Source organism: Besnoitia besnoiti, assembly GCF_002563875.1.
Source record: "Besnoitia besnoiti strain Bb-Ger1 chromosome Unknown contig00019, whole genome shotgun sequence".
Classification (NCBI taxonomy): Eukaryota; Apicomplexa; class Conoidasida; order Eucoccidiorida; family Sarcocystidae; genus Besnoitia; species Besnoitia besnoiti.
This window is the reverse complement of record NW_021703919.1, coordinates 67861-92898: the sequence shown is the minus strand read 5'-3', so window position 1 is coordinate 92898 and position 25038 is coordinate 67861. Positions and strand designations below refer to the sequence as shown.

The following is a 25038-nucleotide window of genomic DNA, read 5'->3' as shown; positions in this document are numbered from 1 at the left end:
AAGGCGAGCACACCCTCGAGGCTTGAGAGCGCCGCACCCGGTGTCTTGTCACTTACCACTTGAACCGCAGAGAAGCAGGAGGCTGGGGTGAGCCACGCAGCGGAAAATCGATTGAGCGAGAGGTATCTCCTGCTGAGCGTCGCTCGACGGCGAAATGATGGAAAAAATTCATCGTAGGGAAGGCGAAGGAGGCACCGCGACAGGCAAGAAGGAAAACCGCGTGCAGCAAAGGAGCGGGCGCGCGCGTGCGGCAGCGGAGGCGAAGCAATCCTCGCAGAGCCCGCGGGAACTCCAGTTTCGGAATCGAGAAAACAGTTATGGCACCGCGAAACCCACGCGACACAGAAAAAGAAGGAAGGCGAAGGACTCGACGCAGCACGCGCCGCTCGCCTGGCTTCTCATCGCCGCTGACGCAGCTTGACTATCAAGCGGGGTACAGAAACGTCAAACAGACACGCATGCCAAGCCGGGCTCAAACTGTAGACAGGGAAGGCGTCACCGAGAATGAAGAAAGAATGGAAAACGGAATGGCGGTGGCGAACAGAGGCAAACTTTGCGGTTTTCTCCCTGCAGGGACACGACCCGCCTCGCCTTGCTCCGAGACCGCAGCGCGCGTGGCGCAAGACAAAACAAACAGACGCGAGGCGGACTCGCGTGAGACAACTCCCTCCACTTTGTGCGGACTGGCACACGCTTCAGCTTGCCCGCCCGCCTTTTCACCCGACTTTTTTGGCGCCGCACCGCTCTGGAAATCGCTTTTTCCAAATATTACTCCGTCTTTCCTGCCACAAAGTAGATCCACGTGGAGAGTGGCGGGGGGGGGGGGGGGCGGGACGGCGGGGGCGGCCGCGACCTGGCTAGCTCGCGAGGAGCAATACTGGAGATCTCTCGACAAAGCGACAAACTGAGGTCTGCCTGCGCTCCCCGCCTGCGGACTTCTCTTTTTTAGCTTCCGCGAATGGTAGTTTACACCAGCGACAGATCTAGGGCGCCCAACTCGCTCACAGTCCAGAGCGAGTCGGTCGTCGCTTGTCTTGACCAGCCCACAGCGTCCTCAGCGGCCCTTGAGCAGCGCGCGTACTCCTCTCAGACCTTACTCGCTCTCAGAGCCCTCGACGCAATACACATGAGACGACAGATATACGCGTATGCAGTTACACATCTCGCTTGGCTTCTCTGTGGAAACTCAGCGTGGCTCTCGCACCGCCGCATTATCCAGCCGCACTCGGCGCGGCCCTGGGTGTCGTCTGAATGCCCACGCGAGAGGTAAACACAGGCGCGCCGGCACGTGAAGGGCGAGGGCGAGACATGCAGAGGAAGAGCAGCTGTTGGAGAGGGCGAGAGGATAAACGGGCTGGAGCGCAGCTTGCGACAGAACTGCGCGAGCCTCACAGGCATTCCCACAAGGCGAGGGGAGCCGAGTCGAGACGGCAAGTCTTTCACCCACGTAACTTGTAAAGCTTCACACTAGGCTGAGATTCGTGCAGCACTTCATCGAGCCACTGGGGGCTGGGAAGCAACGACACACAACAGTGCCGGAAGGGACTAGAGGACTCGTTTAACTGGCTGACAGCAACTCTAATACTTGAGCGATCTTCCTGAAGCTGTCAGTTCCGCAGGTCTACGGCTGGGAAGCGAGAAAGTGGCAGTAGCTCCCCTACACAGGCTATCCATAGGCCTCTCCAAAACAACCGCCGCCGCCCACACACGTTTAGAAATATCACCGCATAAACATATTATATTTTTATATTATATATGCATATATATGTATACATATATACATAAAAGATTATATGTGTGCTTATATGTGTGTGGGGGCGTGTGCGACCTCGGTTGGAGTGATTCTGTCGTTCCTCGTCCCGCGCACCTAACTTTCTCCACGGCTCTGTCGACGTTTTTACCGTTCCAGACGTAACCGAAAAACTTGAAAACGTGCCTGCTGGCCCTGTGGGCCCCTGCGGTTTCTCCAAAAAGCTCTCTGCCCAAGCGCCTGCTATCTCGACGTTGAGGCGCCTGCCCCCAAACCCCCCGGAGCTACGCTGCAGCAAGCTTCCCGCGAGCCTCAGAGAGCAGTCGCGGACCCAGAGCGCGTCGTCGGAAGCGAAAACAAAATGGAGAGGACGCGACGCAAGCTGAAGGCCACCGCGGACGCCGATCCTCTCGGTGACACACACAGTGCGAGACAAAAAGGAGACAAAAACCGATTTACGCTGAGAAACTCTCGTTCTCTGGTCGCTTGTGTCGCTGAATCGGCCGGCTGCCGAAAGCCTCCGCCTGCAACACCGTCTGCCACTGGCGCATGAGTTTCCTCGAGGCCCCAGCGTTTCAAACCTCCACTACGCTTCGCCGCCCCAGTCGGCTGTCACGACGACCTTTTCCTTTTCAAATGACACATACGGCTCGGGACGCGGCCTTCCTCTCTCCTCGTCCACGTCGTCTGCGCGTTTCTCCGCCCACGCGCTGAGGCGCGCGGCCGCACTTTCTCTGCGCTCTTCTGTCCAGGTTCCATCGTCGTCGAGTTCGTCTCGCCTGCCGTCGCGCGTACGATCCGCGACCGCATCGGGCGCGGGCGAGGCGCGCGGCTCCGACGCAGAGGGAGACAGAGCCGTCTGCAGAGGCCGCGTGTCGCGGCGAGACGAAAAAGACGGCGAGGAGAGAGATGTTTGCGAGATGGGCGTGAGCGCCCTCCTCACGTCGACTTTCTCCAGGTTCAGGAGAACAATGAACTGCGTCAGTTGTTTGTTGACGAAGTCGTGAGAAATTGCGTTCAAGACGTGCAAGCCCTTGACCTCGCCGACACCGTCTTCCTCCTCCAGCTGCCGCAGCAGCGCGCGCCGCTCTTCTTCGTCTTCGGCGGCCTCTTGCCGCTCTGCGGCCGCGTCCCTCCCGGACGCGTCGGGCTCGTCTCCCTTTTCGCGCCCTTCCGCCACCTCGCGGTCGCGCCGCCGCCGCTCGCGTCTCCGCTTCGCCCGTCGGACGGCCTTATTCAGGCGATGCAGCCGCGCCTCGCGCTGCTCCCGCGTCCGCAAATGCTGCTCGGCTAATAAGCGGAGAAGCAGCCGGTTCGTGGCTTTCGCATTCGTCTTGATACCGTGCGGCAGTCGTCGCAGCGCGGACTGCGCCTCCTTCGTCCAGTACAGCACGACGTTCAGCCCGAGCGAGTCGGGCGCAGTGACCTCTCCTGAACAAACAAAAACAGACAAGGCGCGAACGAGATGCACGGCACAGAGTCCAACAACACTAAGGCGACACCAGAGAGAGGGACACCGAGACAGAACACGATCGAGAGTGGTGCAACGCCCAAAAACTGCAAACCCTCCTCATCTGCCGGCACATGCCACCCAGGTGGAGCTGCGGCGCAGTCCGGTTCACGCAGGCAGTTTTCTTTCCTCTAGCGGGGAGACATCGGCACGGCTTACCGCACAGCATCTGGAAGACGAAAGGTCGGTTCCCGAAGCGTCCGCTTTCCTCTCCCAGCCGCGTCGCCTCCTCCTTCCTTTCCTGGAGCCAGGCGTCGAGGTGCGAAATGAGGATCTCTGGCTTCGCCGCGCGCGTCTTGCTCCAGCTCTTGAGCAGCTTCGTCTTTCCCGTTTTGAACGGCGACCGAGGGTAGCTGCGGGTGGAGGAGCTCGAGACATGCGAACGCGCAGACGGATGCCGCTCCACGGAATGGACTACAGAGGGCGACAGAAACTCCGCGGCGGGCGCAGGCGACAGCGACGAGACCCGCCCCAGGGGGGAAGAAGAAGGCACATGAAGCCTCTCGTCCAGCGCGGGCTCGCTGTGGGGACTGAGCCGCGGCGGCGACTCCTGCCGTGAAGCCGCGCGCGACACATGGGCGTCTGAAAAGGCGAAAAAAACAGACAGCGACGCACGCGCCTCAAGAAACAAACTAAAACTACAGAGGTAGACAGCGAGAAGAAGCATCCTCGCGGGCATATCCGGCCTTCTGCGTGTTTCTACTTTGTCTACTCTGCAGTTGCCTGCCTCGTCGCCACCTCGGCTGTGTCTCCCTCTTTGTGCATCCTTTCTGCGCCCGTTTTCTTTTGATCCTTTCCTGCCGCGTAACCGAAAAAACACACCTTGCTTCCCGGCGTGAGTTTTGCAAGAGGCACGAGCGTCTTTGGGGCCGCCGGACGGAGGCAGGTCTGAGCTGAAAAACTGGAAAACGCAGAAAAATACAAAAAACCACCACGAACGAAATCGAGATCTGGGTGTCCACGGGAAGGAGGCGACGCTGTAGACTCAAAAAATGGAGCGCAATCGACGCCGAAAGCGGAAGCCCTCTCTCCCCTAAGGCAGCGGCAACGCGGCCTGCGAAGCCAACGGAAGCGATGAGCAGAGACGAGCGAACTGCAGCGCGGTGTGCCGCAGAGCGCCCTGCTCTAAAACGCGGCATTGAGAGAGAGGAGGAGAAACCGCCAGGGAGGCGAGAGAACGACAGCTCGAGACGAATCTCCCTACCCGCTGCGCTTTGTCGAGCCAGGCTTCGAGGCGCCCTCGTTCGCACGTGCAGCGATACCTGCCTTCTCTCTCGCGTTCCCTCCTCGCCTGCGCCAAGCCGCCGACACCCTCCACGCGCCGCCCCAGGAACGCGCCCGCCGCAGGCGCCGAAGGAGACGCGCCGGCGAACGAATGCAGACAGACGGGGCAAAGATCAAACGGCGGCAGACATCGCTCTTCGTGGTTCCAGAAGTACAGCACGCGCTGCTGCCTGCAGAGCCACAAACACGAGAAAAGACTCTACAATCCTTCAAGTCACGGCGGAACCCATGAGGCTTGACAGAGACACACATGCACCGGATGAAAAAGCACAGAAAATGGACGAAAAATGAACCCAGCCCCAGAGAGCCTCGACCAAGAGCCTTCTCCCGCCTGTATCTGCTTGCATGCATGCAGTCCGCACGGGTGTGTGCGTGGCGTGTGTGAGCGCCGATCGAAGCAAGCGCGGATTTTCTCGTTTTCTGCCGAGGACATCACTCCTGCCGCCGTTCATTCTTAGTCGGTGACTCTCAGGCCTCGCGGGCTGAGCGAAATTAGTCTGATCCGAAGTACGCGGCGAGCTAACTAGGTACAAGGAACTTGCCGCGCATTCATAGATTTGTATAGCGGCCTTCGCGTACACAGCACAAGCGAGGCTTCCCGCGCCTCCGCTAGCGTTCTGCGTCTCACTCACCGCTTGAGCAGGGTCTCCAGAGTCGTGTCGGGCTCCAGTTCTGCGCCGAGGAAAGGCGCGAGAATCCGCCCTACGTAGAAGTCGACTTCGCTCGAGTTGAGGCTCCGCGTGTCACAGAACGCCCCCTGACAGACGCCGTGATCGGCTACAGTGCTCACAAGGACAATCTCCGAGGGGTGTGCCTCGAGAAACTCGCGGATCTCACACAGCACCGAAATCTGAAAACACACACGCCCCCCGCAGAGACAGACGCCCGCACGGAGACAGCGCGCAGGAGCTTTAGAGTTGCGGGAGAGAGAGATGCGCGCTGGAGCCAGAGAGGGCAAAGAAGCGGAGAAAAGCGAAAAGAGAGAGACGAGGGGCAGGAAGGCGGACGAGTGAGGAATGGGCGCGAGAGCGGAATGCAAAGCCTAGGCACCTTCTGTCGCCCGCAGGCGCACGGTCGCCGGCGAAGCAGGGCTGACCGCGCAGAGACTGGGAACGCAGCGACCCACTGACAGGCTGAGCTGCGAGTTGTCTTTCGCCTCGCGCCCGGCCGGGAGCCCCCCCGTCCGCTGCCTGTTTTGGCTGGCCTTTGCGCGACCAACCAGTCGAGTGGAGGCGCCCACCCCGCAGACGGAAGAAGCGGACACAGAAGCGGAAAGACGGAGTCGCGCGGCCGCGGGAAGCCGCGCGTGGCGCTGGGCGCCCTCGCAGACTCGGCCCTTCACGCGGCGCTCACCAGGGGGACAGTGCAGACGCCTCCGTGGGCGCAGTAGGGAGTCGTGCGACCGCCAGCGACCCCCGCGAAGCTGTCGGAGGACTTTGACGGCCTGGCGTCGTCGCGCCGCGTCTTGCGGCTCTGCCGCGGCGTCGCCTCCTCGCTCGCCCGCGGCTCTCGCTCCCGCTGCGCCGAGGCGTCTCTCTCTGGGTCGCTCCGAGCAGACGGCGCCGCGTCTTCACAGAAGAGAGAAGACGCGCGGAGTGACGAGAGGGAACGCTTCACGTTGTGGTCTGCGCAGAGCATGCAAAAACGGAGGCGAGAGGAAACACAACACAGAAGAATCGAGGAAAGGACAAACCCGATCTGCTTGCCCCTTTATCCGCGTCTCCCTCCTCTACCCCCCTCCCCCCCTCCCGCGCCTTGCACATCTCTTCGTCGTCCGCGACCCCGATCCGCGCTCGATCTCCACTCACCTCTCTTGCCTGCCTTGTCGGCTGTGCGCGAAGAGCGAGTGGCCGCAGACGCGGAACAGGAAGAAGCAGACAACGAAGAAGAAGACGAAGAGGAACTGTCGACTTCCTCGGTTTCGTCCACGATTTTGCACACACGCAGGTCGAGCCAGCGAATCCCGCGGCTCAGCTGCTCGGTGATATTTACATGCTGAAGAAAAAATATGAAAAAGCAAAAGTGGGAGCTCGCGGGAGGAGGAAGAACACACGCGAAGGAATGCAGACAGACAGAGAGGAAGACAGAGACGCGCCGGAGACACTCGGCCAAACGCAAGCGCAGACCGCCGAAGAGACAGCAAACGCGGAGAAGAAAAGAAGGTCACGAAGAAGCGACACAAAAGGCCCAGATAAAGGTTCGAACAGGAGGAGGACAACGACAGCTCACGACGTGCGGAGATGCGAAGAACCACAAGAGGCGCGCACCTTAACGCAGAGAAGGGTACTACAGGGTTCCCTCTCTGCGGTGGTCGTGTGTAGACATGCACAGTTACACGTGAATTTAAATTAAAAAACAAAAATAAAAAAGCGAGTCGCGATTTTTTGCACAGCTGTCCAGGATACGCATTCACAGCAGGGACACACGAGCGTATAGGCAACCACAAAGATATTTGTAAGTCTACAAATATATATATATATACATATACTGCAGTATCGGGTCATACACTAACGTGGACGATCTCGACACCAGCTGCAGGGAGGCTAAAACGAACGGCGGAGGCGCGAGAACTTTCAATGCCGAGCAAGAAAACGCGTACCTGACAGGCGACCCAGTTCTTGATCATGGATAGCAGCATCGGCTGCTTAGACGTCACCTCCGCAAGCTTCCACGAGGCGCTGTTGTGCGTCGCTGCAAAGCGAGACCCAAGCCGCACCGTCAGCACTCTTTCACGCCTCGCCCGCTCGCCACTTTCGGCCGCAAAAAAGCCTGTGGCTCACTGTAGCGCTCACTGTCCCCCTCCTCTCCCCGCGACAGGAGACCGTTTCGAAGCGGAGGTTCAACAGGAACATAAGAAAAGGATCTTTTGCACGCGAGAGTGACCCTTAAGAGACCGCTTTAATTTGAAAATAAAACGCCTATTCAAGTTTTTTATAGAAAAACATGTGCTCCCTTGGCTCTCGTGTCTCAGTGTCAGCGTCGACCCAGGAAGACGCTTTCGCTGTTGATCTTCTTTTCCGTGTCTGCGTGTTTTCTCTCTTCGACTCCGCACCTGGAAAGATGACATCCCAGATGCGCTGCTGTTGTAGGCCCTGCGTCTTCATCCAGTCGCTGAGCGTCACGCGCGACATCCTGAATTTGAGCGCGGCCTCGACAAGCGCCGCCCTCACGCTTTTCTCCGCGGCTTCCTGGGCTGCCTGCGCCGCGGCGACCGCGGCGACGCGCGTGACGAGGGCGCTGTTTCGCAAGGCGAGGTCTTCTCGCGTGAGCCACGGACCCTCGCTCTTGTCTCGCTTCTGCTTCTCCTTCTTCTTCTTCCGGCGGCGCGCCTCGTCCGCCTCCGCGGCTGCGCTTGGCGGGTCGTCTGCGGCGCACGCGTCGCGCCCTGTGCTCTTCCGCGGCTTCTCTTCCTTCCTGCGCTCAGCCTCGGAGAGCGGCAGCCGCGCCGAGGCCTCGCGCGCGCGCTCTGAGGCGACCGCCGCAGCCTGCGCGCGTCTGCGCCACTTCGCCGCCAGCAACATCGTTGCAGATCGCTTCATCTTGCAGGAGAGCCGCCCCGCCGCCCGCGCTGCCGCCCCCCCCGGCGGCGCGGAGCCAACGTGGAAAAGCGCGTGCGACGAGCCGAAGCGAAGCGGATGCTGCGGCAGAGGCACCCGCCGATGCGCAGAGGAGGGCAGCCGCACGGCCGCGGCGTGCGATGCCGACGTTGCCGACGCGTCGGGAAGAAAAATCGGAGCTCGAGGACTAGCCAGAGAGGAGACGCCCGCCAGACACACAGCGCGGGGACTCGGACCTGGCTCGGCGCTTCGCCCTGCGATGTCGCGCGCAGGCCAAAGCATCGAAGACTGCCCTCGCTCTTTCCTTCCCTCGCCGTCCTCTCTCTCTCCCTCTCCCCTTCCGCTCGCGACGCCTCGTCGCCCTCCGCGCCGCCCCGCCGCCTCGTCCGCTGCCCGCAGGTCTGCGGCTCCGTGGGAGTGCTTCCCGTCGTCTGGAGGCTCGCCTCCTTTGTCGGCTGCGCGCAGCTCGCCGGAGGCGCGCGCGAGAGGCCCGCGCCGCTCCGCGCGCCAGGAAGGCAAGTGCGTGTAGGACGCAACTCGACGCGAGGACGCCGCGCGCGGGAGAGTGAATTCGCCGTCCGCAGTGACGCTCTTCTGGAGGGAGTGCGGAATCGCGCGTGACGAGGCAGGCGGCGAGAGTGCGTAGGCCTCGTCCTCGCCCGACGAGGAAAACAGGTCGCTCCCGGGGCTGCTGGTTCCTTCGTCCGACGGGTCTGAAGCCACGAAAACACGACAAAAAAACAAAAAGCACTCCGCTGAGAGGAAGAAAGGTGACTCCGCCACGAGAAGTCACACACGAACCACGCGCGGAGGACGGGGGAGGGGGGGGGGGGGGACAGGGGAGGGAAGGCGCAGGAAGGCGAAGAAGAGGAGGACACACTGTCATGCAGCGAAGCGACGAGAAACGCGGAACATAACGACGTCGTCTCGGGAGGTCAAAAATGGCAGCAAAGGCGAGAGCGAGAAGAACGCGGCGAACGCAAGACGAGGCAGATGTAGAGAGGAACCGTCTCTCGCAAACTCAGTCGCGCAGAGACGTGCGGGCACGTAAATCTCTCCGCCTTCCTACTTGCCTCAGCCGTCCATCGGTTGCGTTTCTATTCTGCCTCTCACTTCTCACATATGGCGAGAGCGCTGTGCGAACCCCTCCGCGCGCTGAGTGCCGCCGCATCGTGGGCTTGGTTTGATGTGCAGACTCTCGCGACCTTCGCGGCATCCCAAAAAAACTTGGCGTTCGTTTTTTCGCTTCTCAAGCGTCGCGAGAAGGAATCCTCGACGCAAGACGCCCGACGCGCGCCCTAACTTCGCTCGAGATGCGCCTCTTCGAGGCCTCGCCTCACCTGTGTAGCTGCGGCTCCTCTCTTCGCGCGCGTCGCGACCCGCTGCCCTCGTGAAGGCCGCGTCAGGACCGGCGAGGGCGTCTGCGGAGCTCGGCGGCTTCAGGAGCGGCGGACCACCGCTCAGCTCGGGCTTCTCAGGGGCGACGGCCTGGCGGAAGAAGTAGGAGGCGAAGTCTTCGAAAGGGCGCAGCGCCCAGGACAGGTTCCGATCGTGGCCGCCTCCGCCTTCGCTCTCGCGGCGCGCGAGCGATGAGGCGGAGGTCGCGGCGGAGGACGCGGCAGACACCGAGGAGCTGCGCGCGCTTTCGCTGGAGGCGTCGTCGTCCTTCTCGCCGGGGCGAGGATCGGGATGACTTCGTCTCCGCGACAAATAGACGATGCGTGGGTCCTGCGCCTTGGTAGGGGATGAAAAGACACTCGACGTCGAGTGCGAGAGGCTGCCCAGCCGCTCCTCCAGCAGCTTCTGCGTCGCAGGATTCTTCCCGCGGTAGGTGATCAGAGGCAGCGCACCGGAAGGCGCCGACCTGATCAGGACAGAAGGCGCCGCTTTAAGCGGTTCTGCCGCTCCGCCGTCCTCCGGCCTTCCCACCACGCCAGTCTCCCTCGCCTCGTCCTCGCCCTGAGCCCCTGCGCCCCCTCCTGCGCGCACTTCTTCTTCTTCCTCGTCTGTGTGCCCTTCTTCTCCCTCGGTTTCTTCCTCTTCTTCGTCTGTCTCCGCTTTTGCTTCGGGGTCGCTCGTTACTCGCCTGTCGCGCCGGTCAGAGTCGAGGCTCTCGCGACTGAAAGAACTGGAGAAGGAGCTGCTGTGGCCAGCGCAGCCGCCAGACGCGGAGGGTCGCGCGAACGCACTCCGAGGAGAGGAAGGCGGCGAGATGGGGGAGGGCGTGTCACTAGAGGAAGCGTCTTCTTCCTCTCTGTCGCCTCGGGAGCTCACCTCGCTGTCGCCAGACAAGTGCGCCGAGAAGGACGAAGGTTCAGAGACGACGGCCGGGGACTCCGCCGAATGCGCGTCTTCTTCCTCTTCGTCGCAGTCTTCGTCGCTTCCGGCCTCCTCTCTTTCTTCTCCCTCTTCGGTTCGCTTTTCTCGTCGCGGGGAGTGAGCGGCGGAAGTGCGCATCGGGGACGACGACGACGACGAGAGACGGTCGCCCTGCAGCTCGGCTACCGCGGCTTCTTCCAGGCGCGTCGCCATCGAACGGAAGGAGAGGCAGGGACCTTGAACTCACGGGAAGAAAAGGCCTCTTGGGGTGCGCGGATACCAGGCGAGCCGAAGGTCGGGTGTAAGACGAGGCGGATGTGCGCAGGAAGGAAGAACGGACGTGGAAGAGTGCAGCGGAATCACCTGACTACGCGAAACAGCACAGAAACAGCGAGGAGCCGGGCTTGCCGCTGGAAACTAGGAAAACCCTACACAAGAACGTCCCGCCACACGCGAGCCCAAAACAAAGTGCGAGACACGCAGAAAGCTCACGAAGTTAGAGGAACAAATGGAAAACTAGACTCCTTTCCATCCACACAGGGAACGCGGACGATCGCCGCATCGCTGCGGGCGACCGGGAGCGAGAGTCTCGCGCGCGAGTCAAACCCTAGACGGGGAGCGGGAATAGACATTTGCCTCTGAAAGGCACGCCAGAAGCCGTGGGAACTGTAGAGGAAGACGGGAAGAAAGACAAAAGGGATCGTCTGTCGAGGAATCAGGCTGACTGCGGCGTGGCTAGCGAGGCGGGTTGATGCGGTCAGACAGCAAAAAACTCCTCTGTGTGTGCACAGCCCGCGACACATTCGAAAACGAGGTCGGCTGGCAAATGTGCAGAGAGAAACGCTGAGGAGACGATCAACAGGAAGCCCTGCAACGGGCATTCGCAAGAAAGGCGCTCTAGACAGGACTGCTGGAAGGCGTCATCGATTTCTCCCGTTTTTGAGTTCTGCATGCGCTGGCTGCCTACGCGGTCACGGCGCCGGAGAAGGGCGCGCGACGCTCGGTCCGTCCCTGAGGGGGGGGGGCTGCGCCCACACACGGCACAGTCCCTCTCTCTGCTTCTCGCCTTCTGCTGCTCGCCTTTTTCTTCTTGCCATCTGCAGGCATGCCTGCCTATGCGCGAGCGGCTGAGAAGCCTCGCTGGCTGTTCTAGGCGCCCTCGCTGTCCGCGACTCGCTGGGCTTCCCTCGTGAGCTGCGCGTGCGTACCCCGGAGATCTGCAGAGGGGTCTCCACACGTGAGGAGACGTACGCGGGTCCTGTAGCCACTTCGCGCTGCTTCCACTCGACGATATAGACCAATTTCGCTCCTGAGGAACGGAGTGTCACGCCTCAAACACTCGCGAAAGAGGGCGGGTGCCTCCCTGCAGGCCCCGCCTCTCCAACCGCGCGCGGGCGAGTCAAGCTCCTTGTTCCGACAGTTGAGGCATCTTGTGAGAAATCCACGCAGTACAGCGTCGTTCGAGAGACTCATGTGAGGCAGGCAGAGGCAACTGTGAGGCTTGCGCCTCAAAAATCTGTCCACTTTCGCCTAGGCATATCCCGTGGGGGCAGTCGTGGTTAGATCGGTTCCATGTTGAAAAGAAAAACGATGTCCGTGCGTGCCAACTCTTTCACGTGAGGCTGCCCTTTTTGGAGCGGTTGCGGTGTACGTGCTCGCCTTGACATCTCTAGAAGCACCTTCCAGGAAAAAAAAGTTTGGCCTCCGTGCGCGTAGCCCCGCTGGGCGCCTGGTTACGTGTGTCGCACGGGGTACGTGCACTGCGATGATGGACAAGCTTCCACGAGTCGAAAATGCTTCTGCATACGATGCTAGGCGATGTTGGCTTTTTCGTCCGGATGCTGTCTGTCTGTATTGAAAAGGAGCCTCTTCGACCTGTCCACGAGCACGCCTGGGTTCACAGCCAAATATACATATATATATATATATGGATAGACAGATACAGATGTAGCTATATAGATGCATACATACATATATATGTATATATATGACTGTTATGCAGATAGACGGACGGGTATCTGAGTACACAGCTGCAAGCGTCTCTGCGTGTACGCCCTTAACTGCTCGCGCGTAGCTACTGCTACTTCATGAGCAGAGGGAAAACCTCGAGACCTCGCGCGCCTCCCGCGACATCCGAAAGCGGCAGCCCGCGCGCATAGGTACGCGAGGAGACGCATGAGTCGTATCTCGTCACCTCGCTTAGCACGCGACACACGCGATCTCGAGGCGCTGTCAAACCGCTTACGTCGAGGCTCCACGGCACCTCAAATGCTGGTCTCCGTTCCTCTCTATGTGCGTCCGCTTGCTTCCCGAATGACTACGATTGCGGTGAAATCTTCAAAAACAGATCCGCTCCTCCAGCTGCGCGTCTCAGGAGGCAGGCTGACGTCCCATGAAGCGCCCGCTAGAGGCACACTGTTGAGGGTCTCACGCTGTTCGTCGTGCCTCAGTTGCCCAAGCGGCAACAGCTGTTGCGCATCCGTCAGATCTTCAGACATGCTGACTATACACCGCAGGGGCTTCCAGCGTGAGAGCTGGCTCAGAGCTGACAGCCTGACGAGGAGCGGAAATCTGTAAACTTCCCTCCACAGGATGTCCTGATGTCATTCTCTCGAGTAAAAGATGCATCGTCCTGGGCAGCTTGCTCTCACTCACGTCTGCCGTCAGCCCCGCGTCCTCTCTCTCGCTTCCTCCTCCAAAGAGATGCGACGTGGCGGTTCTTTCTTGGGATTCTGTCAAAAATGCACTCATCGTGTTTTGCTGCCTGTACACCACACTATCCGGACAGATCACTTGAGTTCATTGTGCCGCCGCAGCCGCTATCTCAGGAAGCCTCATTGAGGGGGTCAGACTAACTGTTGAATAAATTTGAGAGCGCTTTGATGCCTTATACACCTGGTACTTCTCCCCATGCCTGTTCTGCTCGCGCCACTCACTGCCTGCACTGCAGCGTCGTATGCGACGAGCTCGCTCGGGTTCGGAGATTCGCTGGACGCGAGAAGAACCCCTCTGTTGCGAAGGTTGGGACAAAGAAAAAGCTCTCTCAGATCATTTGTGTTTCTCCGTTGCCACTGTTTCGTCTCTTCTGAAATCTGCCTCCGCACGACCAGTCTCTCCTGCGCAAAATCGCGTTTGAGTTCTGTTACTGAGTGTCTCGACCATAGCGTCACAGCTGTCTCTTTATTTCTTTTATTTCGTCTTCCTTCCGCTCTTGCGACCTCTGTAGCTCTTGTATGGAACACCGTTCACCATTAGCGAAACTGAAAAGGAAGCTATAAACGTGACTTGTCGCTTAGCGTGTGTGTATATACGCCCGCCGCAAGGGCGGAAGCGCACGTTTTTGACGTCGGCGGGCGGAACGCCGAGCTCGTCTTTTCTCTCCTGTTTTCGTTGTCTCTTTCTTCTTCTCCGAATCTGGTGTCCCTCACCCACTCCAGATCCCGCGGCGCGTTCTTTCCGTCCAAAGAGAGGTGACGGAAACCGCCGCCTACCTTGTTTTTTCTGCGCCGAGGGACCTCCAGCGTTTCTTGTATCACTGTGTGCCTGTGCCGCCTTCCCTCCTTCGGTGAGGCGAGGAGAGTCCCTTTCCTTTTTCTCCGTCTTTCATCGCTCGCATCCTCCTTCAAAGGAAGAAAGCGGCGGTCTAGAATCCAACTTGGAAGCGCGCTCGCCTCCTGGACACCCGCATTTTGCCTGTTCTCGCCCGCACGCGCCTCGGGAGCTTCAAAACGGAGTTCTTTGCCCGTGATTCGCTCGTTTGTCTAACCAGGAACGTGCCGCCATCCGTATGAGCGTACTTGGATGTACCTGTCTAGTCTTTTTTGTTTAATCGTACGCATTCTGTACATACACGCTATCCGCGTGTTTTTACGCGTGCCAGATCCTCTGTCGCGCGGCGGGCGTCAGTCTTTATTCGGCTTTCTACGGCCTTCTTCCTGCCTGGCTGTTTTCCTTTTTTTCCTCACTCCGTTGCCCTCCTGGCTCGGCGTCGCTCTCCGGTAGCTTTCGCGGAGAGAGGAGGAGGCTGTGTCGCGTCTCGCCGAAACGACTCAGACTGCGAGTTGTTTTTCCGCTTCGTTCGCTGGTCCGTCGCTCTGTTTTCTTCTCCTTGGAAACTCTCGAAACGGCCATCATGGCGCTGCAGGAGACCGCCACCACGACGCCTGGGGGCGCGAAGAAGGGCGAAGTCCTCGATGGAGGCCAGCTGGTGCAAATCATCGATTACGACGGCGACATCGTGTAGGTTTGCTGAATATTCGGCCGCCTCTCTTTTCGAGTCGGCGCTCGCATTTTGGTCTGCCTAGCCTTCTTGTCTGTCTTCTTTGCGCTCAGCAGCACACTGCTTTCAGCTCTCCCCCCCTCAGGGGAAGGGGGGGCGGATCGTTCGCCTGCAGCGGATGTGCTGTCTGCTGCACTTTGGCGGCCGCTTCAGTTCGCGTCGTTTTCAACCTTTTTCTGCGCGTCTTCACTCTTTCAGCGCTGATATTGGGGCTTGGATGAAGAAGCAGCACGTGGCGGATGCAGGGTTCAACTACAACGTCATCACGATCCTGGGGTCTCAGTCCAGCGGCAAAAGTCAGTCTTCTTCGTGGGCGCCGGTACCTCGCGCCCTCAGCGAGATTTAAATCTCTTTTCTCTTGGACGTTCCACTGCGCAGGCCTGTATGAAGCTCCTGTCCTTCGTGCTAGCTACCTGAGGAGAAGGAGCGCTCGCTGCGCCGCCCTCACCCGCCTCTCTGTTTTCACTCGTTTTTCACTTCTTTGGGGACCTCCTCAGGAGCTCTGCTTGCTCGCCGTCTGTCTCCTCGCGCCTTCATCTGCTCCCTCGCCAATCCGCGAGACGTCATCTTGCTGCGTTTGGTGTCTGTGGAGGCGTTCTGCTTGCGCGTTGGCGCGTCTGCCCTCAAGAGTGCCGTGGCGTTCAGCAGCTTAGGTGATACAGAGATTGCTTCTTCAAATACGCGCTGAATATTTTCGTATACGTTGCGGCGGTGCCTCATCTGCGCGCTGTCTCTCTGCGGTTTTCGCACCCCTTCCCGCCCTCAGGCTCGCTGATGAACGCACTCTTTGACTGCAACTTCCAGGTGATGGATCACATCCATGGGCACTCGCAGACGACCAAGGGCATCTGGCTGGGGCGAGACGGGCTCTCCGCGGCGGCAGACTCCCGCGCGCGGCCTTGCCTCGTGGTCGATGTCGAGGGCATCGACAGCCGCGAGCGAGGGGAAGACCGACAGACTTTCGAGCACCGGAGCGCACTCTTCGCGCTGGCCCTGGCGGACTGCCTCGTCATCAACGTCTGGTATCACTCCCTGGGCAACTTCACCGCCTCAGGCTACGGACTGCTCAAAACCGTCATGGAAGTCAACCTCGAGCTGTTCGCCCAGGAGCGAAAGTGAGACATCCGCAAACCCTGCGCGCCGACTCTCCTCCGCACCATTCTCGCGCGGTTTCAGAAGACTCGCTTTGCACAGTGTTTCTCTCGCGGGGCTCGGTGCGTCTTTCAGCCGCGTCTGCGCTGAGATATCTCTCCAGATGCCTTCTCTCTTAACCTCCATCTCGACTTCCATTTCCATCTCTCTGTGCCGTTTTCCAGTGCGCCTAGAGGGGCTTGCTATTTGTCCAGCTCTGCGCTACATGCATGTGAAATTACCAATGAGGTGAAGTCATGAAGTCATGCGCGTGTTCTCGTGGTCTCGCATTTGAGACAGCGCTTGTTTTGCTCGCTCTTAGTTGCAACTTACCTAGTGATTTTTTCGTGTTTTTTTTTCAGCACGCCTCGCACAATTTTGCTCTTCGCTGTGCGCGACTGGGCGGAGGTCATGACTCCCCTAGGTAGGGTGCCGCATGCCGCACGCCGCAAACGCAGAAGACGACTAGTCTTTTCGTCTCGTTCGTTTCGTTTTGCTCTCTGAGTCTTCACACGCGATTGGGAGCTGACTGGCACTTGATTCGAGAAAACGAGTGCATCCGCAGCGTCCCTTTCAACTTTTCTAGCTCCACGAAGCACGCATCGCCCGACCTGCCTGCATGTGCCCAGGTGCCTGTCTACTGCCTTAGGCGCATTTCTACATCTCTCTAGCTGAGACGCTTCGCATTTTCTCTCTCTGCACAGCTCGTCCTCCCGCGGGAGAGTGGCGTGCTGCTCACCGCCGATGCCTTTCTGTTTCGTTTGCGTGGCGTGCGCTTCTTCGCTCTTTCATGCGAGTTCGCCCTGTCGAGGCGCTTCGGGCTGCATTACGCGCTTTGCTTGCAGAGACAGTGAAGCAGAAAATTGCGCGGGAATACGTCGAGAGAATCTGGAATGAAATCCAAAAGGTAGGCCGCCCCCTTCTCTGCTCCCTGCCACGCATCCGAGCCTGCGGATGTTGACCTCGCTCCTCGTTCTCCCTTCCTGCGCGGGTGCTTTTCTCTCTTCTTTTGGTTTTCTGCCCTTTAATTCCTGTTGTGTTCTCGCCTTTCCCCCCTTTGCGCTTTTTCTCCCCCTTCTGCTTCTGCTTGTCGTTCTGCTGTTTTTCTCTGCCAAGAAGAAGAGAGTCGCCTCTCTTCTGGCGGTGGCCCTAGGATGTGCGTTGGTATTTTTTCCCTGTTTTTTTCAGCCCCCGGCCTTCGAACACTCGATGCCATATGACTTGTTTGACTTCCAGGTCTTCGGCCTCGCGCACAAGTTCATGAATCCGCAGCAGTTCGATAAAGACGTCGAAGTCCTGCGCCAGACGTGAGCACAAGAAGAAAGTGCTTGCCGAGACGCGCAGGTGGCGCCGCAGAGGCGAGAGGAGGGCAGATACGAGGGAGATTGACGGCAGGCGAGACAGGCGTTTTCGCGTTGTTTTTAATTTTTGCGATTTTTAGATGGATGACTTCACTCCGACCTGCGCGCTATTCGCGCCAGGTGCCTGCGGACGGCTTCGCGCACTACGCTACCTCGATTTGGGTAAGTGCGCAGAGGGTCTGGACATCTGTGAGTGCCTTGCTCTCGCGACATGCGTGTGCGTACCTCCACATGCATGTATAGGATTTTCTCTATTTTTGTAGATGTAAGATTTTTTCCCAACTGGTATACGCGTGTTGCCCTCTTTCTGTACTTGGAGGCACTGCCAGGCCTGCGCCTGCTTATTTCGGGAAGGTCTTATTCTCTCCCCTGCCGCCGAGACTTCTGCGCCGGAGCGAAGAACTGCTGCGCGCTGCTGGAGATTGAAGGCTTATAGCTACATACTTCAGGCGTCTCCTTTCTGCTCACCCGCAAGAGGCTCGCGCGTGAGCCTTGCCCTACGCGTTTCTGCGCAGTTATACACGGATATACATCCGCATATATGTACGTATATATGGGGTTTCGGGTATATACATATATATACGTATATATATGTATATATACGCATATGTATATGAGTCTGCATATCCGCGCCGCGTGCAGACGCCCCACTTCTCTCTGTTGTCGGGTTTTCTCCGGAAGCGACGAACACGTCTTCTTTGGTGCCTGGAGCTTTTCTCTTTTTTTTAGGAGGTGATCAAGCAGCAGGAACACCTGAACATCCCGAACCAGAAGGAGATGTTGGCGATTTACCGCTGCCAGGAGATCAAGGCGCAGGCACTCGCCGGCCTGACCGCCGAGGTCGCAGCAATGAACGCGAAGATCCAGAAAAAGGAAGTCGACGCGCCGCAGTTCTCCCAGTGGCTGAGCGTGCTCGCAGCCTCCGCAGTGGGTGAGTGAGGAAGACAGGAACTACGCACGCGCCAGAAAGCGCACTGAGACGCTTCATTGACAGAAAAAGTTCCAAAAACTCCATTATGGCCGTTCTCGCTGTTGTGTCGATGTGGGCGAGTTGCTGCAGCAGCATCAATGTTCAGCGCCTTAGCGTGGACGTGTCAGAGTCGCATTTGCATCGCGCACCGCGCGAGACGTGTTGGCGTGCATCCGCCCCTTCCTCTGCACGTATATCTGTTTGTGTTTCATCGGCTTTACACGCGCATATATGCGATGACCTTGTTTGTGTGCGGCGTCTCTTTTCGTGTTTGTTCACGTGAAATCGCGCTCACATTGCTTCACGTGTCTGGTTAAAGAGGAATGCACCGCCGCTCTGCCGCGCGGCGCTTTTGTGGTCATCCGCGAAGCGATGCGCGTTTAAACGGTGCCTACGTAGACCTTCGCGCGGAGCGGTGAACGCATCTTTCTTGATGCTTCGTGCCCGTTTTCTCTCCTTTCGCAGCGGAGTACCTCGAGCACGCCTCGCGCTACCAAGCTGACGTCTGCCGGCGCGTGAAGGCTGAGCTTCTGGAAGGGTAAGGAGTGGAAAAAACCCAGTCTCGATTCTTCTCTTTCTTTCAAACATACTCCTGCGTGTTTGGACGTTGTGCGCGCTTTGTCTCTGGCGTCGGCTTACTGCGTTTTCCTCCTCACCTGGCGTGCTGCGAAGCGTGACGACGCACAGTCATCGGTGTTCTCTCTTTACGTCTTTGCTTCCCGGAAGTCGCTCTACTCCGTGTTTTCACTGAGGCCCGTCGCGCGTGTTTTCTTCGCGCAGGCTGACGGCTGTGGCGCAGCCCCTCGTGGACTCCTTGTTGAGCAACACGCGCGACAGCATCGCGAGGGACTTCTCCGAGGAGCTCATGTACGCGTGGTTTTGCTTTTCCTGGCAGGATCAGGCCTGGGCTGTGGCCGTCTTTGCTTCTTTTTTCGCTCTGGTTTTCTCTATTCGAGTCTGTTACCGTAACGAGGTCGCTTCCGTCTCCACGCTGTTCACTGAGCGTCTTTCACTCTCTCTCGTACTCTTTTCTTTCGGGTGGTGTGCGGCTTCATCGTCATTATCTCCCGCTTTCCCTTCCGCTTCATCTCTCCTGTCTCTGCGTTGGTCTCAGGTCCTCGTTTGCGGCGGCAAAGGGCGATCCCCCGATCACAGTACGTTCGCGTCTTCTGCGTGAGAATGCGCGCTGCGCTGAGGCATCCTCGTTTTTCTGCGTGTTTGATTACGCATTCAAGAGCTTCGAACTAACCCGGTTTGGACGCGTGTGTCTAATTCCGTGCTTTCGCTAGCTGCATCTCTTTGTTTTTGTCGTTCGGCGAGATGCCCCAGGCGTGCCTGCGCAGGCCAGCTGCTCTTCTCGGTTAATGGAAGTCTGAGCGATAGTTTTCTGCCTTCACCTTCCCTCACCTCCGCGCTCACGGTTTCTTTTTCTTGTTTTTCCTCACGCCACGCAGCTCTCAGGTCAGGCCGTGCTGGACGCGTGGAGCGGCTACAACGAGGGCACGTAAGTGAAAAGACCTGAACGGAGGTAACTTGTGACACATTTCGATTTTCAGTTTTTCCTCGCCTCTCCACTCTTGTGGAGGGTGAAGAGATCATGCGTGCAACAGCGGCGCAAGGAGTTGTAGCACATCGCGAGAATCGCGGCGGCGGCGCAGGCTTCCTCTCGCCGTTCTTCACTTTCCTCTTTTCTTCGCCTTCTGTGAATTCGGCGCGTGCACATGCGTCGCAGGGCGGAGCTGCTGCGCGACGCGCAGCGTCGATTCCTCGCGGTGGCGGATGCGTGCGGCGCGAAGCTGCCCGATGGCTCACAGCTCGCGTTTGCCACAGACCTCGTCCTCGACGGCATGACGCGTGAGTTTTCTGCTGGAGCTTTTACGGTCGTACATTTAGTAGCAGGTAGTGAAGCAGACTGGGGCGGCGCAGGCAGGTTGTTCGATTTTTCTCGGATTTCCTCTTCTTTTTCGCAGGCGTGTTGAGCAAAGACGTCGAGGCCGTGCGAGAGAAGCAACAGGCACAGCTCGTCGCGCTCCTCCAGGTAATCGGCAGACGCAGAAACATTTTTGCTTCTAAGTTGAGGCTGTCGATTACATATTGCAGACGCTATCTGCCCGGCTAGTGTCTGACTTATCAAATCAGCACCCGCAGCACGGAGGGGCGTGTCTTGCGTCGTTTCTGCGGGAGATGCGGCGAGTTCATGTATGACTCGCCTCGAAATTCTCTTTTTCGCCTTCGTCCCGGTCTGCTTCCTTTCTCAGCTGCGTGCATCAGCAAGGCCGTGGAAGAGCCTCATCGTCCAGGGATCGTAGTCACACGTTGCGGGTCGTCGTTTAAGGTTTAGGGCTTAGAGCCTTCTTCATCCTGTTCGCTCGTTTCCCGTCTCTTCAGCTTCCCCTTTGCAGGTTTCGCTGCGCCTTCGCTACTTCCGATTCTTCCTCGCTGTCGCGGTGTTACCCTCTGCGCTTTCCGCATTCCTTGTGCGGTTTTCTTTCGCGTGCTTCCCGACCCGTCTTTCTTTTTGATTATTCTCGTCTCCTGCATCTGCCTTGGCTTCGCAGAAAACGTGCGACGGCAAGCTAGTCGGCGTGTCTGACAGCCTTGCGTCTCGAGGTACGTGCGCCGACCGCCAGCAGTTCTCAGCCTCATATCTTAACATCGTTGGTATGTAGGTATTTTCAACTAACTAAAGATTTAGGCAAGGAATCTAAATTAAAGTATTCCACACTTCAATTCCTGAACCTTGTATGAACATTCAAGGAGGAAACCGACAGAGTACCTCTAGAGTGGCAGGCGGGAATAGTGAGAGTCATGCCTCGGTCCGTGTTGCGGTCGCGTAAGCCACGCGCCTGCGCGCATGTTGAGGCGCACAGACCCTCGTTTTTCCTCTCATCTCTCCGCACCTGGATTTCTTCGGTATTTTTTCTCAGAGTTTTCGCCAGAGAAGTTCTGGGAGTTATGCCGCGTGAAGACGGCCGCGGCAGCCGAGGAATGCTTCACTCTCTTTCGTAAAGCCCACATAGGCCTCGCTTCTTCTTCCTCGTCTTCAACTTCTCTTACGAGTCCTCGCAAGCGCGCGAGAGAGACTTCTGAGGAGGACAGCTTCCGCGTCCAGTGCCGCGTTCTCGCGCTCATGCAGCTGCGCAAGCAGATGCAGAGCATCGTCGCGAACGTCCACGTCTTTATTCTCGACCGGTAGGTCTAGGCAGCTGCAGAGGAGGGGGCGCCGCACTCTCCAAGGTCTTCGTGGCTTCATCACGCCTCTAGATGCGCGCGTGCGTACTCGTAGGCGTCTGAAAGTCGTTCTGCGGCGGTGTGGATGTCGCTGCGTCTCCGGCGGATGCCGCAGGAGTTGCTGCGCAGGGGCAGAGTCTCTGCGCGTCCGTGGGTGTCTCGGATACTGGCCTTTACTCTACGATGCTTGTCTGTGCGGATTCCTTGCCTCACGCAAAACCCCTTTTTCATTCGCCTACGCCGATGTGCATGCCAAGAATTGACGCGTCGACGGCAGCGTGTGAAGGGTAGTTCGGGAGTTGGTGGGGATAGCATGGGACTTTTCGTTTAAGCGGGCTTCGCATGATTTTATCGAAATAGTCTTTCGGCTTTTCTCTCCTGCGTTCAGCTTCCAGACCTTCTTCAGCTACGACCCCAACGACCAGCCTCGACAGGTGTGCCTCATTTCTCGTCTCGCGTTTTGTCCTGTCCTCTGTGCGACTCCTCCTTGAATTATAAACTAGAGAAGAGGACTCCAGCGCATCCGCGCAGGATTGGGGGTGGTTTCCGCAGTTCTTGCTTTTTTGATATTCACTCGTGGATTTTCCACGTCCCTGCATGCGTGTGGAGGTGCCGGTGCCCCGCAGCGCGCAGCCGTTGCCTGTCTCAAGCTCGAAGCGGGAAGTTTCTGTTTCCGGCTCAGTCGCATCGGAGTCACTTTTTAGTGGACGTCACGGCGCGCGTGCAAATGTTCTTTTAAATTTCTTCTTTATTTCTGTGCCCTCTCCTCTTTCTTGCAGTGGGAAGCGCTTACCCCCGATCAGCTGCAGAAGATCTTTGTCGAGGCAAAGGAACAGGCTCTAGGTGCGCTTCTTGACACTCCATGGCGCGACGAACTTAAGCTCGCGTTTTTTTCTTTTCGTATCTCGGTGCCGCTGCATGCAATTCTGCTTATCAATTGGTGAGCCTCTACAGTTGCTCCTGTTGCGCGCATGCGTGGTTCTGTGTGCGTTAGCCAAGGACAGAATTCTTCGATTTTTCTGCCCTAGCTCGAAGTGCCTTTCTCTCTCAGTGCGTGATATCGAGTCCCTCAGCTCCGCGTCGGCTCCTCGAGGACTATATTTCGGAGTGGCTGTATTTTTTTTCGCGTTTTTTTATAATTTCTCTGCAGTTCTCGTTCCCACGTTCGCGTGCATGCGCCTGCATCCGCTGAGCATCTCGACGGCGTCGCTGCTTCCCGCTGCGGCGGAGAGCTCGCCTGCCGACTTCCTCGATCGCCCAGAGTTCTCTGCGGCGGAGCGCGAGGAGCTGGCGCCGCTTCCGGCGCAGTTTTTCGCGCCGCTGTTGGACGCGCTGCAGGCGCAGACTGCGCGGCAGAAGACGCTTCGGCAGATGCAGCAGATGTGCCGCGACGCGCAGGCGCTGCAGCAGGGGAAGGGCACAGTTTCGTGGCGCAGCGTGCCGCTCTGGGGTTGGCTCCTGCTGCTCGCACTTGGCTGGAATGAGCTCGCGGCTGTGCTGCAGTTCCTCACGGGGAACTGGATCTTTTTTCCGATCTTTCTCGTCGCGCTCGCCGCGGCGGCCGCTGCAGTCTTTACCGGAAATGTTCAGGTCGCGCTCGCCAGCCTCCAGCACTTCCTTCTTCTCGCGAAAACTGTCGCCTTGCCCGTCGCGAGGGAGCTCCTCGTGAAGGCGCTCAACGCTGTAGACGTAAGCTCAGTGCTCGTTGCATGCAGGACGACAAAAGTGAAGATGCGCAGGCAGAACTGGGGCTGATACGAGGATGCTCGCGACGGCGCGCCTTCTCAGCAGCGTGCGGATTCGTGAGATGGATCCACATATTCCGTGTTTTTTCCTTTCGCCGGTCGACCTGTCTGTCTGCGTATATGTATGTGCACCGCTGCGCTGGGCCTCTTTACATGTACGTGTTTGTATGTGCCTAGTCTCTGCGTCCAATATATATGTATATATTTATCTCCATTCATATCTACATATATATGTCTATTTGTATCTATCCCTGTATCTCTCCGTCCATGACTGCTTATTTGTTTATTTCCTTTTCTATCTACTTGTCGGCGATGTATGGATAAAATGGTTTTAAACAGTCCATGCATGTATCTGTGTCGATTTGCGTGACGATTTTGTGACTTCCGGTGAGGGAACATGCGCGTCGAACGTGGGGCGCTTCTGACTGCAGACGACTCTGTTCCTTCCGTTTTTTCTCTCCTCCGCCCCTCGCGTTTGCGCAGCGGCTGAGTCGTTCGTGTGCCTCATTTCCTCCGTTTCTCACTTCGGCTTTCTTCTTTCCATTTTTTCCGTTTCTCCTTCTTCAGCCTCAACCGGCTGCGCCGCGGCGCACCGAGCGGGACTCCCGCGGCTCTCCTCGAGGCGCCGCGGCCACAGTTGAAGAACTCAAACGGTAGGCGCATTTTTTCTCGGTCTCTTGCTACTCATTGAGCGATTACACAGCGTTCACGTCCGCAACTATTTCAGGATAGGCCCGGGCACTCTAGCCGCGACGCACGCGTGCTCTGTGCTGTCTTGCTGACATGCCAACGTGTGAATCAAGATGGATGCAAATGTGCGTTTACAGGCGTGAAAATAGGAGAAACTATACACATATTTATGTGTATGTATGTTTCAATGTATGTATGCATCTATCTATTCATCTATCTCTGTCTCTCTGTGACTCCATCTCCGAATCTCGGCTCGTCGCTCGTTTGCGCTTGCTGTTGCAGGCCGCAGGATCTGCCGCCAAAGACCGGCGCCGCCTCGTCTCCGCCGCGAGCCGAAGCCTCGCCGCGAAGCAGGGAATCCGAGTCCATGTGAACACTGAGGCAGCAGAAAGCCGCCCCGCCTAAGTCGCTTTTCAGCGGCTGACGAGGAGGAAAGAAGGACGGGCACGCGATCTGTGCCGAGCGACGGGAAAGCTGAACGAAGAAGCCTGATGCTGCGCTGGGATCGCGAAAACGTTTCCGCCTCTCGTTAGCATCCGGTCAAGCGCCAGACGCGCTGGGCGACTTGTGGAGACTGAGGGAGGCACGCTGCGCGGACTCTGAGCGGAGGAACTCGCGGGGGTCGCACACGCGCAGGAAGGACGGAACGACGGATGCTGAGAAGCGCGACGGGGGTCGGCGAAGTCAAGCGCAACATGAGACTCGGGAGTTTTTGAAGGGGACGAACGGCGGGCGGAAAGCAGACAGGGCTAGAGCGTTTTCCGCGCGCCGTCTCTGCGGAGAGAGGGGAACTCCGCCATCGGGGATGCGTCGCCGCGGGGGTTGCGAGATATGTCTCTGTTTTTGGGTTCTGCTCTATCCGGCGTCGAGCGCTTCAGGCTGCGACGTGTGCATTTCCTGCGGCGCCTGCGCGGCGCAGCACGCTTCCACGAATCTTTTCCTTGACTTTCTGTCGCCGGCAGCCTGCAAAGGCGCGTGTGTTTGGCGAGGGCGTGAACACCCTGCAGGCAGGCACAAGAATGCGGAGTGGCCCCACGCGGAGAGCCCCGGGACAGGCAGCAGACGTGACACGCGGTGGCAAGTGGGCAGTGCAATGACAGAGAAGACAGGTGGATTGTATAGAGAGGAAGGAGTTTGGAAATGCGGCAGACTGCCTCAGAAGCTTCGAGTTGATTTCCCGGGCGGCCTGCGTCTTGTAGAGTCTTTCATTT

At 58.3% G+C, this 25038-nt stretch overlaps 2 protein-coding genes across 2 annotated transcripts; one reads left to right on the top strand and one right to left on the bottom strand.

The window, feature by feature from the left end:
• Window positions 1-2336: 2336 nt before the first annotated feature.
• BESB_033160 (uncharacterized protein) lies at window positions 2337-10633 on the bottom strand (the record flags this gene model as incomplete). The annotated part of the gene is made up of 10 exons (XM_029361904.1): window positions 2337-3181; window positions 3420-3842; window positions 4083-4161; window positions 4465-4714; window positions 5177-5394; window positions 5898-6169; window positions 6353-6539; window positions 7144-7235; window positions 7597-8814; window positions 9442-10633. 10 exons carry the CDS (start codon window positions 10631-10633, stop codon window positions 2337-2339), a joined length of 4776 nt encoding a protein of 1591 aa, XP_029215052.1.
• A 3919-nt stretch (window positions 10634-14552) lies between these two features.
• BESB_033150 (root hair defective 3 gtp-binding protein (rhd3) protein) lies at window positions 14553-24200 on the top strand (the record flags this gene model as incomplete). Its single annotated transcript, XM_029361903.1, has 21 exons — window positions 14553-14659; window positions 14898-14995; window positions 15466-15814; window positions 16193-16254; window positions 16676-16737; window positions 17019-17137; window positions 17272-17353; window positions 17921-18122; window positions 18627-18699; window positions 18942-19028; window positions 19276-19315; window positions 19616-19665; window positions 19894-20015; window positions 20132-20199; window positions 20720-20771; window positions 21089-21353; window positions 21781-21826; window positions 22172-22235; window positions 22543-23081; window positions 23705-23790; window positions 24110-24200. 21 exons carry the CDS (start codon window positions 14553-14555, stop codon window positions 24198-24200), a joined length of 2664 nt encoding a protein of 887 aa, XP_029215051.1.
• Window positions 24201-25038: the final 838 nt, after the last annotated feature.